Source organism: Ambystoma mexicanum, chromosome 6p, assembly GCF_040938575.1.
Source record: "Ambystoma mexicanum isolate Mex_15411 chromosome 6p, UKY_AmexF1_1, whole genome shotgun sequence".
Classification (NCBI taxonomy): domain Eukaryota; kingdom Metazoa; phylum Chordata; class Amphibia; order Caudata; family Ambystomatidae; genus Ambystoma; species Ambystoma mexicanum.
The window spans coordinates 1,497,531,387-1,497,553,166 of record NC_090935.1 but is presented as its reverse complement, the minus strand read 5'-3'; the positions used below and the strand labels follow the sequence as shown (position 1 = coordinate 1,497,553,166).

Sequence of the window (21,780 nt, the reverse complement as noted above, 5' to 3'; positions counted from 1 at the left end):
ACATGAGGGAGTGAGAAAAAGGTCTCTCACTCCAGAGTTAAAATTAAAAAGTCCTAAAGTCCAGCAAAAGAGCTGGGGGTCTCTAAGGTTGAAGGAAATTGGCACAGAAATTAGAATTCTCCCTAACACTTAGTACATTTAGGGAATTGCAACAACATGCATATATTAGAGCGAATTGGTGTGTGTGTGTGTGTGTGTGTGTGTGTGTGTGTGTGTACAGACTGGCAAAGCCCCACCTCATGGTATGGGGGGGGCTACGTCAGGTATACAGGTCAAGCATATATATATATATATATATCTCTGAGGCTTGTGGAATCTGCTTAGATCACATGCTGTGCATAGGCCGACATCAAGTGGAAGCTGCAGAGTATTACAGTTTGTTTTTCGAAACTCGAAAATGGGCGTCGACACAGGGCGTGCCAGTAATACTATCCCTAGTGTGACGTCACTGTACCCAAGATCCCTCACACGTCTAGGATCCTCAGATTGTTTTTTTCCGCCATACTGGTCGGAAGCATTTTGCGGAGTCCCCTGGCCTTAGCCATATTTTTGCTAAAATTTAAAATAATAATCTATTGACATCCTTCCCCACCCCAACGTCGAACTTCGACACTCGACGCCGGCTGGAGAAGAAATCGTCCGTCGGCTGCTGCACGACGGATTTGGGCCTCGGAAGGCCGCTGGCCTCGGCCCGGGCCTGGAAGGCCGCTGGCCTCGGCCCTGCAAGTAGGGAGAGTGGGGGGTGGTACATACTCTACACTCTTGGTATATAGGTACACCTTATACATTTCCTACACTTAACAGCCCGCTGTATGGTGGTATGGAGGGTACCCCTTTTCAATTCTGCCCCAAGTGCAATCGCAAATACCCTTGGGTTGACAGGCACACCACGTGCAATCTCTGCTTGCCGAGGGACCACCCCGAAGCGAACTGCATAGCGTGTAATAGGTTTAAACCTAAGACACTTAAGGACCGTTCGACGCGTTAGGCCCACCACGCCAGGCAGGCGGCCATGGCAGCGGAGGGCGCCTTCAGCGATGGCAGCGACGCCGTACTTTCGGACGGCGAGGGCATTACGGCGTCGAAAGACAGCCGAGCGCAGGTCCCCGACCTCGGAAGGTCGTCCGGCAGGGCGGCTATGGGGAAGACCCCCGGCGACACAAGTGCTTCACATACTACACCCACTAAACACACTAAGTCCAACCGATACTCGACGACGTCGAGTTCTCGGAAAGAGGCATAGACAGAACGGTCCTCTTCGGTGTCCTCTGGGCGCTCTCGATCAAGATTGCCGCATGACTCCAGGCAATCATCCACTCTTGCCAAGAGTGCCTCGCTCCCTAGGCTAACAGAAGTTCGATCGTCGGAAGACGAAGACGACTTCCACCCCAGGCCGCGCTCCAGGAGTCGGAACCCATAGTTATAGCCAGCGAGGCCCCACTCTCGAAGGACAGGGACACCTCTCCCGATCCTCGACTTCAGGCGTCGAAAAACTCCGGAGCCACTAAGGGACAGGGAAAACATTTTTCTACGCACGGGGAGGGGGGAAAACAGCAGAAGAAACTACCTGTGCATTTTTCCACACCTGTGAAACACTCCACCCCCCCCTAAACAGACAGACAAGCTCAGGTGTGCTGATAGGTCCACAACCAGCAAAGCTAATCAAGAGAAATCACATAGACTTGTTGAGAGAGTCATTCCCAGTTCCAAAAAATGGTCCAGTGAAGACATAGATAGGGTCATGTCAAGAATGTCTTCTTTGCTGATTTTTATGATAAAAATCCAGAACATTTCCTCTCGTATGATCCACAAGGGGCCACACCCTCAGGCTCTACTGATCCTATCCCCCCGAGTAAAAAGGCCCGGTTTGAAACTCCGATGGGGTCAGAACCCTTCGAGGTACAACCTTACGCAAGACCATACCCACGGTATCAAGCAGAGGCTTCCTTTGAATTTGGTATGATAGAAGAGCAAACCGGGACAGGCTACTATGGGGATGATGAGGACCAGGAAGAAGAAGAGGATGACCCAGAAACATACAGAGTTGATTCCCCGGTAGAGAACGAAGCCCCGGTTACCGACTCCCCGGTCGATAACCAACCCCTCCTAAATGAGGTGCTCGCTCGCGCAGCAGAACATTTCCACATTGACACTCACGGTGTACAGGAGGAAAGGGACATTGCAGAAGAGTTTGTGGGAGAAAGGAGGCCTGTTGCCCAGACCATCCCTATCCTTAAATCCATTCAGCGGAGAATAGATCCGTCCCTGGTGAACCCAAACCTCACCAGAGCAGTCAATCCCAGGGTTGAAAAACTTTTCAGGGCGGCTCAGTCTGACCCTCTCTATATAAGAGGACATCTGAAGCCAGACTCCCTAGTTGTCACCAACACTCGTAAGAGGGCTGGGACACCCTTGTCTTCGTCAGAAGCTCCTCCCGACAAGGAGAGCAAAAAACTATACGGTTTCGGCAGGAAGGTAGCCTCAACGTCCGCCTATCAAGCAAGGATTGCTAACTCACCACCCTGTTGGCCAGCTACAACTGCCATCAGTGGGAAGAAGTCGCGGCACTCATAGCCTCTGCTCCTGAACCGTTAAAGGGCCAATTTGCTCGGATTTCTGCAGAGGGTAGAGCCGTGTCTGGTTGCATTTTGAAAGCAACCTTCGACACCGCGGACAAAGCAGGCAGATTGATAGCGGAGGGCACTGTTATCAAGAGAAATGCGTGGTTACGGCAGTCTGGTTTTAAAGCAGAAACCCAGGCATCATTGTTGGACAAACCGGTGGAAACCGATCTGTTTGGGAAGGCGGTCGAAGACGCACTTAAAAATGCCAAGGACGAATACGAGACACTCAAATCCCTTGGCCAGTAAACCAATAAACCCCCTAACCAGAGAGGGAATAGTAATTTTCGTCGCCCACGCGGCCAAAATTCCCAGAGAGGATCTAACTATTCCCAGGGGCAGGGTACACAGTGGAACAACAACCAACAGTCTACCCAGGGTTACGGCAGAGGTAATAGGAGATGTTGTGGTAAAGGCAGAGGCAGCCCCAGCAAGGGAGGCGGCACGCCTCCACCAAAGCAGTGACGCTCAGTTCAGGGTCCCTTCTCACGCAACCCCAGTAGGGGGACGCATTTCAAACTTCACCCAGGCTTGGGAAGAGATCACATCAGACAGATGGGTGCTGTCAACAGTATCCACAGGATATTGTATAGAGCTACTGCAGCGTCCCCGGAACCATCCTCCACGACAAAGAGTACACTCCTTAGAACATCAGAAGATTCTCCTCGAGGAGATTGCCATTCTTCTACAAAAGGACGCGATAGAACTCGTCCCGAGACACCAGGTAAACAAGGGTATTTATTCAACTTACTTCCTTGTGCCAAAGAAAGACTTGACAATGCGCCCAGTATTGGACTTACGGCCTTCCAACAAGTATGTCAAGCCCCAAAAATTTCGTATGACCACGCTACAAGAGGTAATCCCCCTCCTAAAAAAGGGTATTACATGGCAACCTTGGATATGAAAGATGCTTATTTTCATATTTCCATGTTCCCAGTGCACAGAAAGTACTTTAGCTTCAAGGTGGACAGTCGACACTACCAATTCAAGGTACTGCCCTTCGGGATAGCTTCAGCACCAAGGGTATTCACCAAGGTACTGGCGGTGGCGGCTGCACACCTACGCAGGGAGGCAATCCCAGTGTACCATTATCTGGACAACTGGCTCATAACGGGGGAAACCCCAGGAATTTGCAGGACAAACATTCAAAGGACTATCCTCCACGAGTTAGGCTTCTCAATCAACGAGAAGAAGTCAAGCCTGGTGCCAAGCACCTCAAAACAATGCCTAGGAGCAATCTTGGATACCCAGGAGGGGTTGACCTTTCCTTCAGAAGAAAGAATTCAGAATATACTACTGCAAATTCCGCATTATCAGTCCGGTCAACAAATAAAGGTACGCAAAGCAATGCGTTTACTGGGCATGATGGCGTCATGTATTTACCTGGTCCCCCACGCGCGCCTGCGCATGCGTCCCATGCAGGAATGGTTGGCGAAACAGTGGTCTGAGGCAAGTGGTCAGTTTCGCCAACACTGGTACAAAGCCTTCACTTGTGGACAAGAGAGAATCTCGCACAGGGGAAACCCTTTTATGATCCCGAGGTACAGGCAGTAGTCACTACAGATGCATGTCTGACGGGGTGGGGAGCTCACCATCTCCACCACACAGCTCAGGGTCGCTGGTCTCACTCAGTGGCCAAGAACCACATCAACCTGCTAGAGCTTCTGGCAGTATTCAGAGCGCTTCAGGCGTTCGAGCCCCACCTACTAAACCTGTCAGTGCAAATCCGGACGGACAGCACTACAGCCATGTTCTACCTGAACAAGCAAGGAGGGACTCGCTCGCCAAATCTGTCCAAGCTTGCCCAGAAAATCTGGATATGGGCACTCAGACGGAACATCTTCCTATCATCACAACATGTTCCAGGGGAGCTGAATTCCCTAGCGGATGCTCTGAGCAGAGACTCCTTCCCAGAGGAACACGAATGGGTTCTTCACAGAGAGGTTGTAGAAGATATCTTCTCTCAGTGGGGTTTCCCCACTATAGACTTATTCGCCACAAGCGAAAACAGACAATGCCCAGAATTTGCATCCAGGTTCCCCCAACCAGACTCCCAGGGGAACGCCCTGTGGATGAACTGGTCGGGGATGTTTGCGTACGCTTTTCCACCAACTCCTCATCAGGAAAGTGGTGAACAAGATGAACAGGGAATCGATGATGCTCGTCCTAGTTGCTCCCATGTGGGCAAGACAACCGTGGTTCCCACACCTACGCAGGATGGCGGTGTGCGAGCCCATCAAACTTCCAGCCTGGTACAACCTACTGTCCCAGCACCAAGGTCAAACAGTGCACCAGCAACCCAACTCAATGAACCTGGCAGCATGGCTCCTGAGGTCATAGAGTTTGGACACCTCAATTTGCCACAGAGGTGTATGGACATCCTAAAGGAATCTAGGAAACCAAGCACAAGGCACTGTTACTTTGACAAGTGTAAGAGGTTCGTTATCTGGTGCCAGAGTAGACACATCAACCCAGTTGATTGCACTCCTTCCACTATTGTTAGATACATGCTCCACCTGCTAGATGCAGGATTGGTGTTTAACTCACTGAAAGTACACCTGGCAGCCCTGTCGGCTTACACCACTTCCCATATCAAGGTTTCGTGGTGGAAAGTACCAGTAGTTAAAGCCTTCATGGAAGGAGTAAAGAGACTTCACCCTCCTATTTCAAACCCACCACCAGGGTGGGACCTTAATGTGGTGCTAGCCAAGCTTATGGGCCCCCCTTTCGAACCCATGCATAAGAGCAGTCTCAAACACCTGACTTATAAAACGGCCTTCTTAGTAGCTATTACTTCTATAAGAAGGGTCAGTGAAATTCAGGCTCTGTCAGTGCAGGGTCCCTTCTTTACTGTCCATAAAGACAAACTGGTTTTACGCACACACCCTAGGTTCTCACCTAAATTTAGATCAAAATTCCATGTAAACCAGTCCATCGAGCTTCCGGCTTTCTTCCAGAACCCGCAAAGCTCGGCTGAGGTGAAACTACACACCCTAGATGTGCATAGGGCGGTCCTCTACTATGTAAATAAAACCAGACCGCTAAGAAAAACAGATCAACTGTTTGTCTCCGTAGCTACAGGCAGAGAGGGGGATTGCGCCTCTAAAGGTGCCATCTCTAAGTGGATTATTAACTGTATCCAGCTGTTACTCACTCTCTGAAAAAACTCTGCCTTTCACGCCAAGGGCCCACTCTACTAGAGGCATTGGGGCCACTCTGGCTTTCATTGCAAAGGTACCCCTTGACACCATTTGCAAAGCAGCTACTTGGAGCTCTATTCACACTTTTACTCAGCATTACTGCATTGACACCCATTCCAAGGCAGATACACAAGTGGGACAAGCGGTTCTAAGACACTTATTTGCTCATGACCCTTCTCACATCCAACCTCCTTCTTCTGGTACTGCTCGCTTAATCTATGCACAGCATGTGATGTAAGCAGATTCCACAAGCCTCAGAAGGGATACATTGCTCACCGTAATCGTATTTTTGATGCTTGTATCTGCTTAGATTCACATGCAACCCACCCTTCCTCCCCTCCGAGAGAAGGCGCATGATTGCTTGTAGTCTTACCTTTCTGTCTATCTGCTTGGATTATCTGTACTCGCGCTACTCCTCATGCTACCTCATGTCAGAAATAATACAATCTGAGGATCCTAGACGCGTGAGGGATCTTGGGTACAGTGGACGTCACACTAGGGATAGTATTACTGGCACGCCCTGTGTCGACGCCCATTTTCAAGTTTCGAAAAACAAACCGTAATACTCTGCAGCTTCCACTAGATGTCGGCCTATGCACAGCATGTGAATCTAAGCAGATACAAGCATCAGAAATACGATTACGGTGAGTAATGTGTGTGTGTGTATATATATATATATATATATATCAGCATTCATGTGGGTGAGAAAACAAGCAAGCACCACTTGCCATGTACATATTGGTGCATAGTCAGCGAGCAGGAACACAATTTGAACACCTTATTTTGACTCTCTTTAACGAATAGACACATGAAAAAGTTCTATGTGTTTAAAGGGATGGTCTAGTAAAAAATTTTATTTAAAAAATAGATAGGCAACATAAAAAAAATACTAGCATTCTCCGTTTTAAAACTTCCTATGTAAAATTTTGAGCTATTCAAGCTCAAAATTCGCAAAAGCAAGCACATGGGCGCATCCATTTTGTGAAATGGAGGCCCTCCTGTGCTGGCTTTTGCTTTTGCGGCACTAATGAAGGAAAAGCCAGCCGGCTGTAGTAAACAAAATCTACCGCTGGGTGGCTTTCCCTTCATTAGTGCTGTACGCAGAGGACGGGGACCGGAGACCAGAGCAGGAAAGCTGCAGCTGAATCTCGGTAAGTGCTATTTATTTTTTTTAAAAAAAATAAGCACTAGCTGTGGGTTTTTTCTAAGTTTTCCGGGCTGGAGGAGCCCGGAAAACTTAGAAATAAAACCGCAGCTTTAAAAACGTTGTATTTATGTTTGCGGTCGCTTTTGAGCGACCGCAAACATAAATACAACGTTATTGTGTTGGAAAACGCTGCGGTTTTTCTTTCCAAGTTTCTCAGGCTCCTCCGGCTCGGAGGAGCCTGAGAAACTTGGATAGAAAAACCGCAGCGTTTTCCAACACAACCGCGTGTGTTTCTGCCTGCTGTGGCTATCACTTTGGGTCTCCGGTGCTCCCAGGGGAGCACCGGAGACCCAAAGTGATAGCCACAGCAGGCAGAAACACAACGCGGTTATGTTTACATGCCGCTTAGTGTTTCTACCTACAGCTGATTTCCCATTTGGGGCTCTCGGGCTCCCCGTGGGCTCCCCGTGGGGAGCCCGAGAACCCCAAATGGGAAAGCAGATTCAGGCAGAAACAACGCGGTTGTGTTGGAAAACGCTGCGGTTTTTCCGAGCCGGAGGAGCCTGAGAAACTTGGAAAGAACAACCGCAGTGTTTTCCAACACAATAACGTTGTATTTATGTTTGCGGTCGCTTCAAAAGCGACCGCAAACATAAATACGTTTTTAAAGCTGCAGTTTTATTTCTAATTTTTCCGGGCTCCTCCAGCCCGGAAAACCTCGAAAAAAAAACGCAGCTAGTGCTTATTTTTTTAAAAAAAAATAAATAGCACTTACCGAGATTCAGCTGCAGCTTTCCTGCTCTGGTCTCCGGTCCCCGTCCTCGGCCTACAGCACTAATGAAGGGAAAGCCACCCAGCGGTAGCCTTTGTTTACTACAGCTGGCTGGCTTTTCCTTCATTAGTGCCGCAAAAGCCAGCACAGGAGGGCCTCCATTTCACAAAATGGATGCGCCCATGTGCTTGCTTTTGCGAATTTTGAGCTTGAATAGCTCAAAATTTTACATGGGAAGTTTTAAAACGGAGAATGCTAGTATTTGTTTTTATCTTGCCTATCTTTTTTTTTTAAATAAAAATTTTTACTAGACCATCCCTTTAAAGTTTATTTAAACAAAAACAGTGATTGGTATTTACTATGTCAGATATTGACTGGGTTTAACACTAGTGGTGGAAGACACTTAGCATTTGGGAATACCTTCTGAAAAATAATCGACTAATACGTTTATTTCAGTATGGGTCTTTAAAGTACTTGTCCAAATGTATCTTTAATCCTAATCTGTTCTGATGTTGAAATGTGTAGGTTTTCCTTGGTACAGAAGCATACCGTTGAGTTCAACCAGGTGGCGATGGCAAACTCAGATGGTTCAGAAGCTATGTTGAACAGAGTTATGACAAAGGACAACATTGGCGTGGCTGTTTTATTAGAGGTCCACAAAGAGCTCTTTGCAGGAGGTGAGCCCTTTAAATGCTATTGGTCTTTACATACTGTCTGCTTTGAGGGCACTCTGGGACAATCGAAAGTTGGCAACTCACCATATTGTCTCACTTTGTTTCATTATTTTTTTATATCATATTTAGTGGTAATTGAAAATGATGGAATAACATGTATCCAATTTTAATTCGAATCCATGGTCCCAAAAGTACTTTATGTTGAATTGGGGAGGTATAGGGTATTCCAGCGGGTACAAACTCAAGTTGCAAGCTACTAGCCAGCAATATAAAGTCACTTGCAACCTCAATTCTACACATGCACACATCATTACTTATTCCCATATTACTAGCCAGTTGCTAGTGCAAATTGTGCACCCTAGGTCCATGGCCAGTAAATTAGGCATTATTGCTTTTTTTAATGGTTTTGCAGTCTCACCTCTTCAAAATATCCACTGGCATGATGGCCTCTGGATGTTCTTTCTACAAATTTGGCATCCAGAATAACCACTGCAGCCTTCATTTTACTGGAATAGCTGCCATTGAAATTCTCAAGCTATTCAATAATTGGTATTTCATCTACCATCTGACCCTCATCCCAATTAGTTACCCTGTTCATCTTTGATTTACACCCCATTTATTCTCAACTATCTTTTTCTTCAAGACGCACTATACCATGTGACATTTCCCTAATGTTGAGCTTGAGCACTTTTGTGCCCTTTAAAGGAGTTTTGCTAATTGTGGCTTGACTATTTTCCAGTCATTAGAGCTAATGGAATCCAATTACTTGCAACTTGTGACTAGAATGTGTTTGTTTTTTGTAATTAAGTGTAACATGTATTGATCCTGAGGAAATGCCTGCTTTAAACAACTTCCATCTTCCTTTTATCTCAATAGTGTGATGGTTTTCAGTATCACTTTTGTAGTACCCTTAAATTCATCCAATTTCCATATTGGAAAAGCACTCCATCTTGACCCATTTAGTCAATCACCTACTTCCATTTTGATTTGAATTCACTTTTATCTTGTATTATAAATTGTCTTGTAATGTCACTAAATATATGTGCAGGCAGCCAGTCTGCATATTCAACTATTACTCCATCCAATGGTTTCCTAAATTGAGCACCCAGCGTTAAGCTGCACTACATTGTTCTTTTATAACACGCTTCATACCAAAGAGGGGTTTCTAAGCACGGGATCGGGATTCAAACCTGTTTTGCGCTGCGTTGTATTGCTTCTAAGACAAACGCATTGCCCCTGAGCGATGCTTCCTCCCCATCACCCTTTGTTATGGATTTTTTATTAGTGCAAATCATCTTGCATCGTTAGAGCGCTCTTCCCTCACTTGCAGCATTCACTTTTGGTCTGGAACATTTGGTCGTATTCTTTTGGGGTTACATCTACTGGGTGGCCTATGCAAAATAAAGGTTTACTTAAGGATTCAGCCCCACAAAGGGGTGGAGACCAATTTCCTCTTGCTCCCTCTAAAACTTAATGGACTGAGGAAATGTTTCAGGACAATGGACAAAGTATCTTTTATGGGTTTCCTAGAGAAGCCTCCATTAAAAAGGAAACGCACAATCATTGAATATAGTACAGGCATTTAAAAAAATAAATGTTATATACATGAGAAATTTCTTTGTTTAAAGTTTTTTGTAAATTGAACTAAATGCACGATTTACATTTTTTTTAAAACCAGGATCAAACTATCCCATTAGAAGAGCAGTTGACAGAGCTAGAAGGTTACTCTGAAGAGGTCATCTCCAAAGAGAACCAAGAAATAGAGCTTGGGGACTGCTGTATGCCATCACCTAACTTTGTTGATCCACCCATAACATCTTCATCCTCAAATTATCAGGGCTGGTATAATCTATTTAAGAGGGGCTGATAACATGCTCAGGATAGAAACAAACCATTCAGAGGAAGATACAGACTTAAGAGAGGATATCTTGCAGGAAAAAATATAAACCACCACCAAGTGACCCATTTTTTATATATAAGGGGTTCATTTCGGACCTTCTTCCTTGGTGTCAGAACTACATACAAGCAGGGTGGAGCACCCTTCTCTTCTACAGAATGTCCCTATATAAAAAAAAACAAAATAATCTATGCACTTTGCAGTAAAGTGTCTACTTCGTAGCCTACGACATGCACATTATAAATGTAACCATATTAATGGGATGCTATGATAGGGTGCAATGGGACAAAATGGATGATGTAGTAAAAGAAAATCCCAGCGCCTTTAAAGTCTCAAATTCTGAAGACTAATGTCATTAAAAAAAAAAAGAAATGCCCACAATACTGCAGAAACTGCGATATTGCTAACGGAAGGAGCAATTAAGACATGCTTTGCTAGGAGGATAGGGTTTTAGGACAAAAAACAGGCAACGCTATTAAAAATGCCAATCGAAGAATTCCAGTTGTTTGGGGAAGCTATAGATGGGCCTTAGAAAAAGCAAAGAAATACCATAAGATAATTAAGACTTTAGGACATGTAACTACTTCAGAAGTATTTGTCCCTTCTCCCCAAGGCGGAGCCACCCTCTGTGAGGCTAGGGAGGTGAGCCCGCTATGCAAGATTCTTGATAGGGGTCTAGGCAAGTCGGACCTCACTGGGAGTGACTCCCCCTTTAGAGGGCAAAAACTCCCATTCTCAAGGGGAACTCCCTTTGTAAGGCTTTTTCTGTATATATGGAAAGTAGTGATTTTCTTTTATTCTGATGCAGACAATCCTGGCTTAAGCATGCCATGGTACAAAGGCCATACCTCTTTAAAAACAAATCACTATGAAAGTAGGACCAGAAGGCCCAAAAGGAGGAGAGCGAATAGTACGCAGGGGAAGCCTTCTTGCGTCACAGTGCCTTGGAGGGGTGAAGCCAAGCAAGGACTCGGAACTTGCAGCACTGCGGGAAGCAGAGTAACCCAATCGGAGACGCCAGTGGGCTGGAGAGGCAGCCATCTGGGAAGCCGTTGTTGGAGCAGACCAGAAAGCGTCCCAAGTGGTGGCATGGTGGACTCCTCTTTCTATGAGGAACTCCCTAGGTCAACTACCATAGCCGCATAGATGGGACTACCAGTGCAAGTAAATACAGTGGCATCTCTATCTTTGGTTGAAGGCAATGCAAAAAGAAACTCACCTGTCTAAGAAAATGAAGATGTCTGTTAAACAAGAGAAGCATATTTAACAGTGACTAGTAGGAGAGCCTTGTGCGCAGGCGAAGCCCTCTGACATTACGCCTTGGTGGCGATGGAGCGAAAGAAAGCCGCGGAGCCTACAACTTTCAATGAGGCAGAGAATGCCATTACGAGACGCCAGAGGCCCGGCATATACAGATGCAAGGAGAGCATTGTGAAGAAAGAATGCAGAGAGGAATCGGGAGAAGCAAGAGGCTGCTCGGACACAATTATAGATTGGAAGAAACTCGTTACTGTCCTAAGGGTGAGACCTCAAGCAGATAACCAAGTAAGATCAGTGAAAAGCCTAGAAAAGGAGTTTAGGAAACCCATGTGGGGAACTAACTGACTGGAAATAAGTTCCCTGGGAGGAAAGGAAGAAACCACCTCCCTTTTAAAGTCCAAAACTGGAGGAAGTCTAACGCAGAATCATATGAGAAACCGGATATCAGCTGCATGAATGAGCAAGCTAACCAAAGAGACACTGTAAGACAGATCTTAACACAATGGTTGTTTTAAAGAGGGGCCAAGAGAAGGCCACCTCAGGAAATGGTGGCAAGAAAGACTGGGAAGAATATGAAACTGTTAATCACAGTATGAGGAAATGTTTGAGAGTAAGATTTTCTAAACATAGGACCACAGAAGCATAAGAGTGCTTTGGAAGAGTTACTAGAATTGATCTCAAAATCTATCGGAGGAGACTATAATCAAAAAATATTTATCACAGGAAATCTATATATAGCGATTATCAAAGTAACTGAAAAAACCTGGTGAACATTCCCTTTGCCTATTTAAGTTAAATATAGTGGTAGCATCAGAGACGATTTGTTTGGACAGAACATTTTTGCTTTGACTTCCTGACTACTGACTAGCACCTTTTTTTAGATGGGTGGGGGTATTCCCTTTAGTAATAGTAGTAGGAAAAGTTAGGCCTTCTACAAAAGTTTAATTAAATGAATCGTGTCTTCAGAATATCTTCTTCTGACCTGCCGCAATACCCAGGAGCTGCTTTTTACTCATGCTTATTCAATCCGAATTTCTATCCCTACATCACACTATAAAAAGAATCATATGTGAATTTAGCATGCTATTTGTTCAGGATTCAGAATCACCTTCTCTTTACGATGTTAATCCACCATCTGCTGGAGCCTTGTAAAGAGGAAAGGGGGGAAATAAGGAAAGAAAGGCAAACCTCAAGGACAAGAGGCTCCTGGATTTTTTACATTAAGCTGGCTTCAGAGGTCTTGTATTACTCTGTCAAAGACCATTCTTGTAATCGAAGCTCTATTTTTAATGATATATCTTGTATTTTACAATAATTCTTTAGCATTCACACCTGTGTCCACCGGGGAGCACACAACTTTGACGCTCTAATTGGAATTGCGGGGTATTCGTGATGATCTCTCATTTTAAATGATAGACTTGGTGAAGCAGACCATAGTCCATCTATGGTAGAAGATAGTGGAAGGCATTGAAGAGTTACAAATGAGTGATCTGCCTATGGATCTCAAATGCAGACGTAGAAGATTATAATAGACAGTGTCTGTGTTCCTGCGCAAAGTTGACAAGCTTCTTGAGGGTTAAGGGAAGAAGGTATGCACAAATTAATCTTCCCTTGCGTCATGCCGATGCCCTGTTAGCTGCAGGTAATCAAAAACTCTAGGGACTGGCACATTTTCTGCTTTAACGGTCACCAGACGGGCAACAAGCCTGGTCTGGCAGATGCTAAGACGGTGTGTCAGGATCTGCTAGTCATCCCTTTATATCGATATGGCTAGCTGCGGAATGGCAGTGGGGGCGGACATTCGAAGGGTCGCTTGGATGCACGCCACCAAATGTACGCAGGAGGTACAGGATTGTATCATCGATCTCCCCTTTTGACGGTCAAGATCTGCTCCACTGCTCCACACATGAGCGCAATAAGCACAAGGCTTCCACCTACACTGCCAAATCCCTGAGAGGACTCGGTAAGACTAGCCAGCAGCCCTTTCACAAGCCTTCCTTCGCTGGAGACTCCAGGCAGAAGTCCTTTGGTAGATTCTGGGGCTACCAGGATAGAAAGGTAAAGAACAGAGACCCCTCCGCAACGGTAACAGAAGGAAGCAGACAAGACGCTCTTCCAAATTGTTCTTCGCTAGCCACTAGGGCGATGTGCCTGCCGATCGTTTTTTTTGACACACGATCAGTTCCACGCCACACCTTTCCGCTGCAGGCTGTCACATCTGAACAGTTGGTTCAGCATATTGCAGGATCCCTGGATTCTCGGTCGGTGATTTCCAAAGGATTCCCCCTCCAGTCTTCCTCCTCCCCTTATCCCTCCCCTTTGATCCAGATGGGTTCTGCTCTCCTTTTGCAGAGGATCTGCAAAACATGCAGGCCATAGAGCCTGTTCCCCTTAACAAGAGAGGTCTAGGGTTCTATTTGAGAATCCTCTCGATTCCCCATGAAGATCCAGGCTGGCTTGCAGCAATCCTGGATCTCTCCTCCCTTCATCTTCCCAACAAGGTTCAAGATGATTACACCAGCCTTTTCTGAGCTCGGTTCAAAGCAACGATTGGTTCTATGCCGTGGACATAAAGGACGCCTACCTGCATGTACCTATTGGGGAACCGCACCCCAACTTCCTCAGATTCTCCCTTGGCAGGCACCACTAGCAATAGTCGGCCCTACTGTTTTGTGCTCAATTCAGCTCCAAGAGTATGCACCAAGCTGAGCGCTGTGGCCAGTTACTTACGGATCAGGGGGCTCCACGTATACCCCTACCTAGACAAATGGCTTGCCCAGGCTTCTTCCAGCCAGGAGACCTCGGATGCAACCAACATCCTGGTGTCTACCCTGATCAATCTGGGATGTTCAGTCCGCTTTGGCAAGTCCTTGCTAACCCCTGCCCAGAAACTTGCATTCCAGGAATTTTCCCGGGATTCGAAGGTGACCATGATTTTGCTTTCGCCCCATAATGTTAGATATTCATCTGACCGTGACTTGTTTTCTTTCCAGGAATGTGACTACAGCATGGTGGTGCCAGAGGTTGTTGGGTAGCTGTGCCCATCCTCTGTGTTCTGCACGCCAGATTGAAGATGAGATGCCTGCAACAACTCAATCTCAGCAGCTCATGGTTGCAGACCACGGGAAAGCAGTCATTGCTGAATAAATGAATGAATTGCAATACCAGCATCTCTGGGTCAGGACCTACGCTGGTGGGCAGGCCAGAGGAATCTGTTACAGGGAGTCTTCAAGGAGCCTCTGGCTGATGTCAAAACTACGGATTTGCCCCTCAGAAGGCGGGGAGCCACCTTTGAGGGGTTTGGGAGGGGGGGGTTCTGAAAACCCATTGGCTGTGATCCGAACTGGAGAAGACACAACACATAAATGCAGTGGAACTACAAGCCATCTTCTATGCAGTGCACTGTAGGCGTTCCTGCCGAACCTCTGCAAGAAAATGGTCATAGTACAAACAGACACCTCCTCGGCTATGTTCTATAGAAACAAGTGTAACGGTTTGAGAGGCCACTCTCAACATGGAGCACCCTCCCCCCCCCCCAATCTAGGTGTTACACAAACGGTTGAATGTCAATTCTTTATTCCGCCCTATTTCTGATGCATATCATACCCCTTTGATCCCTCCCCCTGAGCAACCAATGAGCCAAGAACCAGGCTTGTGTACAGGAAATATATTTGTATTTCTGAGGCTTGTGGAATCTGCTTAGGTCAAATGCTATGCATAGGCCGACAGTTGTTTTCGAAACTCAAAGGGACGTCGACGGGGTGTTTTTTACATTTTTAAATGAGCATTCTTTAAAAAAGCCATTTGTTGCAGCAATGTAAATATACTTTAAAATTACTTTTCCAGAATAATTTCGTGGATAATCTTTGGATATGCTTCTTTCACAATTCCTACCCCCTGAGGTGACTTCATTCACAAAGACATTAATGGCATTTATATAGCAAACTAGTAAACTTTGCAGATTCTGACGTTGTAGAAAGGAAAAGGATTAGGGAAGTACAAAGGTTAGAACAGTTTCTCAGTAAATGTGAGGACAAATCTTCAAATGAAATCTAAATAAGCCTTTTCCAGCAGTACCAAAACACAACCTATGAGTGCTTAACAATATCAACTTCAATGGAGTTAGTCTACAGGGAGCCAGGACAGCCAAAGTCATTTGCGACAGAGTCTATGGATCTGATGCACATCTTAGATCCAAGTCTTGCACAAAGTTATAGAGGTTCCATAAAATCACTGTAGGGGTCATAAGCTGTCAACTTGTGAGAAGGGAGTTGAAATCAACTCGAAAAGAGAAGGTAAGCCAATGCAATTCCCAAGTGAGAAAGGCGTGGCTACAGGCAGTGTGATAAGTACCCCAAGCCTAAATGGTACCTCTAGTTAAAAGTGCTCCAGCTGGATTCTGTCCTGCTATAATTGTGCAGACCCTTGTTCCTGAGCCTCAGTCATGCGGACAAGAGGGAGGACGTGTGGAGGGTTCCTGCAGCGGTACTTAGGAGGTCCTCGGCAGCTACTGTCTCTTTTCGGTTCAGCGGCACTTCGCATACCGGTTGGACTTCCTTCACTCCTTCGGTCCTGCACTCTGGTGAGAGTACTCTGGTTCTGGAGGTCCTGCTTTTGGAGGGTCCTTATGAGGCTCTTGGAGCTTCTAGTCAGATTTGTTTCTGCTGCAGATGTTTCACTCGACTACGGACACTCAGCCCCTGGTATTGGGCTTCTGAAGCAACAGAGGCACAGCAAGTCGGGGGTGGTCGTCCAGTGGAATTCGTCTCTGGGTTAGTCCCACTAACCCAAGGGGAGAAGTTGTTCCTTCTGGAGCTTATCTGTCAAGGTGAAAAAGGAGTTCATCACAGCAACAGGGATTCCCTGGGCAATTCAGGAGGTTGCAGCAAGCTTCGTTCACGGTTTCTTCGGGTCTTTCTCCCAGAGGGCCACTCTGCCTGTAGTCCCAAAACACTCCACTTTTTAACAGGTTTCTTCCATTCATGCACAGCCTAGGCTGTCAATCACACAGCAGGGTGCTAGCCAATCAGGGTTAGTTGCAGTCAGCCATTCCTAGAGACAAAGGACAAAGGAGTTTCGGGACCCTCCCTCGTATCCTGTCCTTCCAGACCTACTGGAGCCAGGGGCGGGCTTCAGGGCTGAAGCCTGCTAAAGGCAAGACAAATGAGGGGCTCAAACTTGTTTCAACGCACAGAGTAAAACCCAAGAAAGGCCTCACAAACAGAAAATGGCGAAAAAAGACGAGGGCCATTTTGACAAAATGGTCACCCGTGGGTGTTGTACTGCAGCTGAGGGTTCAGCCTGCAGTAGAAAAGCACAATGGTAGTAAAAAGTAAACGCTGCCAGCAGCCATTTAAAGTTAGAGTAACAGTCAAATGTTATGAGAATGTAGCATAAGGGGATACTAGGTAACCCCTCGCCCCGAGCACTCCACATAAAATGGTGTATGCTGGACCTACATAGAGAAAAGGTAAGCCAATTTCACTTTACTATTCTTAGGAACTGTAGTTCACACAAGAAAAGTTATTTAAACCTTATGATAAAGGATTTCCCAGTGACACTGCACTGAAGGTGCTGTGTCACCATACAAAAAGCAGATACCTATGGAGTTTGTCAGACTCCAAAAACAGGAGAAAAAAATCCAAATCCGGTAAAATCACATGAGTGAGAAAAAGGTCTCACTCAATCAGGGCTAAAATTTAAGTCTGAAGTCCAGCAAAAGAGCTGGGGGTCTCTAAGGTTGAAGGAATTGGCATAGAAATGAGAATTGTTCCCAACACTTCGGAAAGGTAATAAGTCTCGTCTGCATGATGGCATCATGCATTCCTATCGTTCCTCATGCAAAACTCAACATGTGCCCATTGCAGCAATCGCTGGCGGAGAAATGGTCTCGCGCAAAAGACGAATGGTAAAATCGAGGTCTCGCAAACACTAGACTTGGAGCTCAGGTGATGGCCTAAAAATGTTAAACTGGCAACCTTTTGTCAACCCTCCAATACACAACCATTACATCAGACACATCTGATAGGCTGGGAGAATGGGCCTATTGCCTACACCTTAGCGCACCAGGGAAATGTCCAGTACTGCAGGGGGAGAAGTCAGTAAAGCGTACTGGAACAAGCATGGAATTCTTAAACAAGCCACCGCTCAACTATTTAATTTGTCTTACCCGATAGTGTACTAAATAGTAGCCCCTCCCTCCTTAATTCAGCCTGACTACTCAGCCTAGTTACCATTCGAGCATGGTTAAATTCAACTTTAGTGGCCCAGGGTTGCTTCCTCCAATGCCTATGCCAGGCAAGGCTGTTGGAAAAACCCTCCCATCACCCTTTCAGGCAGGTATAATGCTTCAATGTTATTCAAGAAGCAATTTCTTCATTCTTCTGGTGGCCCTATTGAAAGAGGCTAGTAGTCTTTTTTTTTTTCTTTTTTTTCTTTTTTTTCTTTTCTAAGCCGGATATGGTGGTTGCGCTAAGGTATTGTACCCATTCTTGACTGAGCAGGGGTTGAACATAGTGGCCAATATCAATATCTACTTTGATAGAATACGTTGCCACTTTCTGAAAACAAATTATAGAACCTGTATTTTCAATTTGATACTGAAACAAAAAAGGTGTTGATTCATGCATTTTCATTGGCTCGCCATCTAAATTACTTCTCAAAGCATGAATGGTTTGAAATACAGGACCTGAACTTCAGTAAATTTCCATTCAAAGATTTAACAAAAAAGAATACATGATTTTATAGTAGAATATATGATGGATATCTTGGCTTACAGAAATGTGTCCTTCAAGACATGGTTTCAACAGACTATAAAACCAGCACTGCTAAACTAATAGGACTTGCAGCGGCATGGATTTCTAGTCCTTGATTGTCCATTACGATTTGTCAAAGTATTCCTATCCCCAAATGTAAAAAGCTAATTTCTAGTACATGAAGTCAAAATAACACCCTTGAGACTAACCATGATTAGGGATGTGATGTTGGTTCTATCCATAGCCTGCACCAATGTGCTGGATCTTCAAAATAAAATTAGATGACAGCTATAAATACATTCCACCTTACGTACCGGATTCATGGACTAACATTTCAGGCCGGTCACACCATATACCTACTTTTTGCATGATCCGGAGTCCTACAAATTGAGGCACATTTGTTTAGTCAGACTACTGTGCCATCCTGTTTGGCCAAGACATGTTAGATAACCAATCAGGGCTGCCAAAGCTTGCAAGTCAAACTGGAGCAGTCTGTTCACTGCCTTCTATCTTGTAATAAGTACCCACTATCATTTAATCCATTCGTTAGAAACGATGTATAAGCAAGGCATACCTTCGTTTTCAAAAATTGATTAGCAGAGTTTACTAATCAATGTCTTGATTAGCAAACATACATATTTAATTAGCAATTGTGTACTTATATTGTTAATGTCACCAGATGTTATTTGTACCCAAGACACAAAATGAGCAACAATACAGCATGTGTGTGTACTACTGAAGTGAGACATTAGTGAGACGAGCTTCTGTAAAATGTAAAGGTTAGCTGCATGAATGGACACAAATAAATAGATATGATAAGAAAAGGCTCTGTGCAGCTGTCCCAGTCGGTGTTGCACAGGGCAGTGTCCATAAATTGTATGATCCACGCAGGAGATGTTGAATTGTTTCATAAATCAAAAAAGTTCACAATGCTAAAAGGAAAGTCATAACCTGAGACTATGTAGTATGGTGTTGCAGCAGGCAGGGTAATTGTCAACTTTGAGTGGACAAAATGCCCCTTGCTGGTCATTGAGGATTTTTGATATAGTATTAAATACTACTTTCGGGGGTGGGCAGGGCCACTCAACCCCAACCCGGGTAGTCCCAAGCAGATCACATTGGGCACTGTACATCCATGAAAGTGGTATTTATCACCATTAGCTCCCATCTGTGGTACTGATACATTGTTTAGGGCCTCTGGCAGTGGAGGAGATTATTACTGTTGCTCTCTCTCTCGCCATTAGCCCATTTGAACTTGCAGTGAATTGGGAACAGAGGGTGGAGAGACCCCTGAGGGCAAGGGAGAAATGCAGGGTGAGCTGTGCTTTCTTTGAACAGTCGAATTTTTAAATAGCAATTTGTGCTACACAAGTGTCAGATTAATTGGCAACTAAACACAATTGCATAGCAAATTGCTTTGCGATTGTTTATTTGATGCCTTGATAAAGAATACTCAACTTTAATAGAAATATCTTTCAACGAGATTGTGTCTCAAACATAGGAAATTGATATTTAAGGCACATAAAACAGGTTGTTCTCGCTCAAGCTAAACCTGCTGAAATATCTCCAACAACTGGTTTAGATTTTTTTTATTCAACAGCAGATTGGCATTCCTAAATTTCACACGGAAATCTAAAACTCCTGTTGGTCATGCCCAGAAAATAAAAACCTGTAAGACGGGCTTAATGAACATGTTTTCCAAAATAAAATGATTAATGGGCTGAAAAATTCTGTAGCTTTGTCGCAGCATTTGTGCACTATTATTGCCCTTCTTTTTGAGGGGGAAACCCACAGAAAATCTACGTAGATATTGATGTTGGAATACTTAACTGCATCTTTAGATATCACCATCCACTACGCTGTTAGGCTTTCTACTTATCAATTAGTCAAAGGCAAGGGCCTATGCTACATTTCTACTTTGGGGTGAAGATCCCCAGCAATTTGTAAGCAATTAACTCCATCTTCTGATAATAAAGGAATTGACACAAATCATTAACTATACCGTGCCTAGGAAGAGGAAGGTGGACGGGGCAGGTATTCAAATTTGATGTGTTCTCGTGTCTTCGGATCTGATGACTACTTTGAGGTGACTCGGGGTTGAGTTCATCCCCATTGGTTGCAGATAGGATCAGCCAATCGAACCACAGAGCTTGTCACCGTTGGACCACGCTGCCAAAGTGAACAACCCGACAAGTTGGAGACCCCCTTCTGTTTGTAGTGGCCACAATTCCCTAAGCTGGGGCCTCTCCCTGCAAGCAAATCACCCCGAAATCTCTGCGGCGCAGCCTGAATTATGGGACCCCATGCTGTGTAATGCTATGCACGCGTGGAGAAAAGGGCGCGCTGTTGACTGCTGTTTACGGCTGGAGTCGGCGAGTTTGATTGGTAAGTAACCACAAAAAAGCAAAATTACTGACATATATAGTTAAATCTCTATTTGCTTGATCAATTACCATCTTAAATAATTTTAAAATGGAACTTTCCAAACCTCGCACAAGACTACAAGAGAAATTAGAAGAATCTGTAGCCTTGGGTAACAGAATTACATCAGATTTTAAATGTGCAACCGCTGATGAACACTACACCTACAGATCTGAGGACTGGAGCACAAATAAATAAGGAGAATATCATGCTGAAACAAGAGAGAGAAGATAAAATGTGTGAATCGAGAACAAAGGCACCCTTGCTAACGGACGATAACCTGGTCGATCAAGTCCCTTCTACAATCAGAAGTCTGGTAGAGTTGACAAATAAGTTACCAACTGAAACTGCACCCCTATACCCTAATAGGGAGGTCCGCATGACCCCAATTCAGATACAGGCTGCCATTAAAACCTCTAAAACCAGCATCCCGATACCACAGATACCAGCTATAGGAAAAGGACATCAGGATAGATTACCAGATGATGAGTTTACACCAGTTACACTGATGTCAGGTCAAGGTAAAGCCACAAGCGCTAAACTACAAATAATATCTGAAGATTCCTGCCTTACACCATCACTGCAAGAGCGAGCAAGGATAGCTAAACATTGGCAGTCAACATATTATCCTACCGACTCTATTAACAATGACTATGCTCAATCCTTGCCTGTCCGGATAGCACGGCTGTCACTCGACATCACAGAGAGAGATGCAATAATGGACTCCCAAGAGAAAAGAACTGAATTTTTTAGTGCTTAGTCCTTGCAACAGCACAGATCAAACAAATTAATACTTCTACCCCGATAGTACCGAAAGAAAGCCACATACCATCAAAAAAACCTTTGGAAAGACTACACAACCTTCCAAAGAACCGAGGATCTTGAATCTTTATCCACAAGTATGAAATCTGAACCACTGAGGGATTCGTCTAAATCTCCATATAGATTGCCTGCTACGATGTTAGATCTGCAAAACACCTTGGTAGCAGTACTGTCAAATGCAATGATCCCAAATTTAAAAAATCCAGGAATT

The 21,780-nt window shown here is 45.0% G+C and overlaps 1 protein-coding gene across 1 annotated transcript in view; it reads left to right on the top strand.

The window, feature by feature from the left end:
- CNOT6L (CCR4-NOT transcription complex subunit 6 like) overlaps positions 1-21,780 on the top strand; it is a 601,922-nt gene that overhangs the window by 458,849 nt on the left and 121,293 nt on the right. Inside the window, exon 9 of the mRNA XM_069626338.1 lies at positions 8,266-8,417. Within this exon, the coding sequence (XP_069482439.1) occupies positions 8,266-8,417 (152 nt within the window). The remainder of the gene's footprint in view (positions 1-8,265; positions 8,418-21,780) is intronic.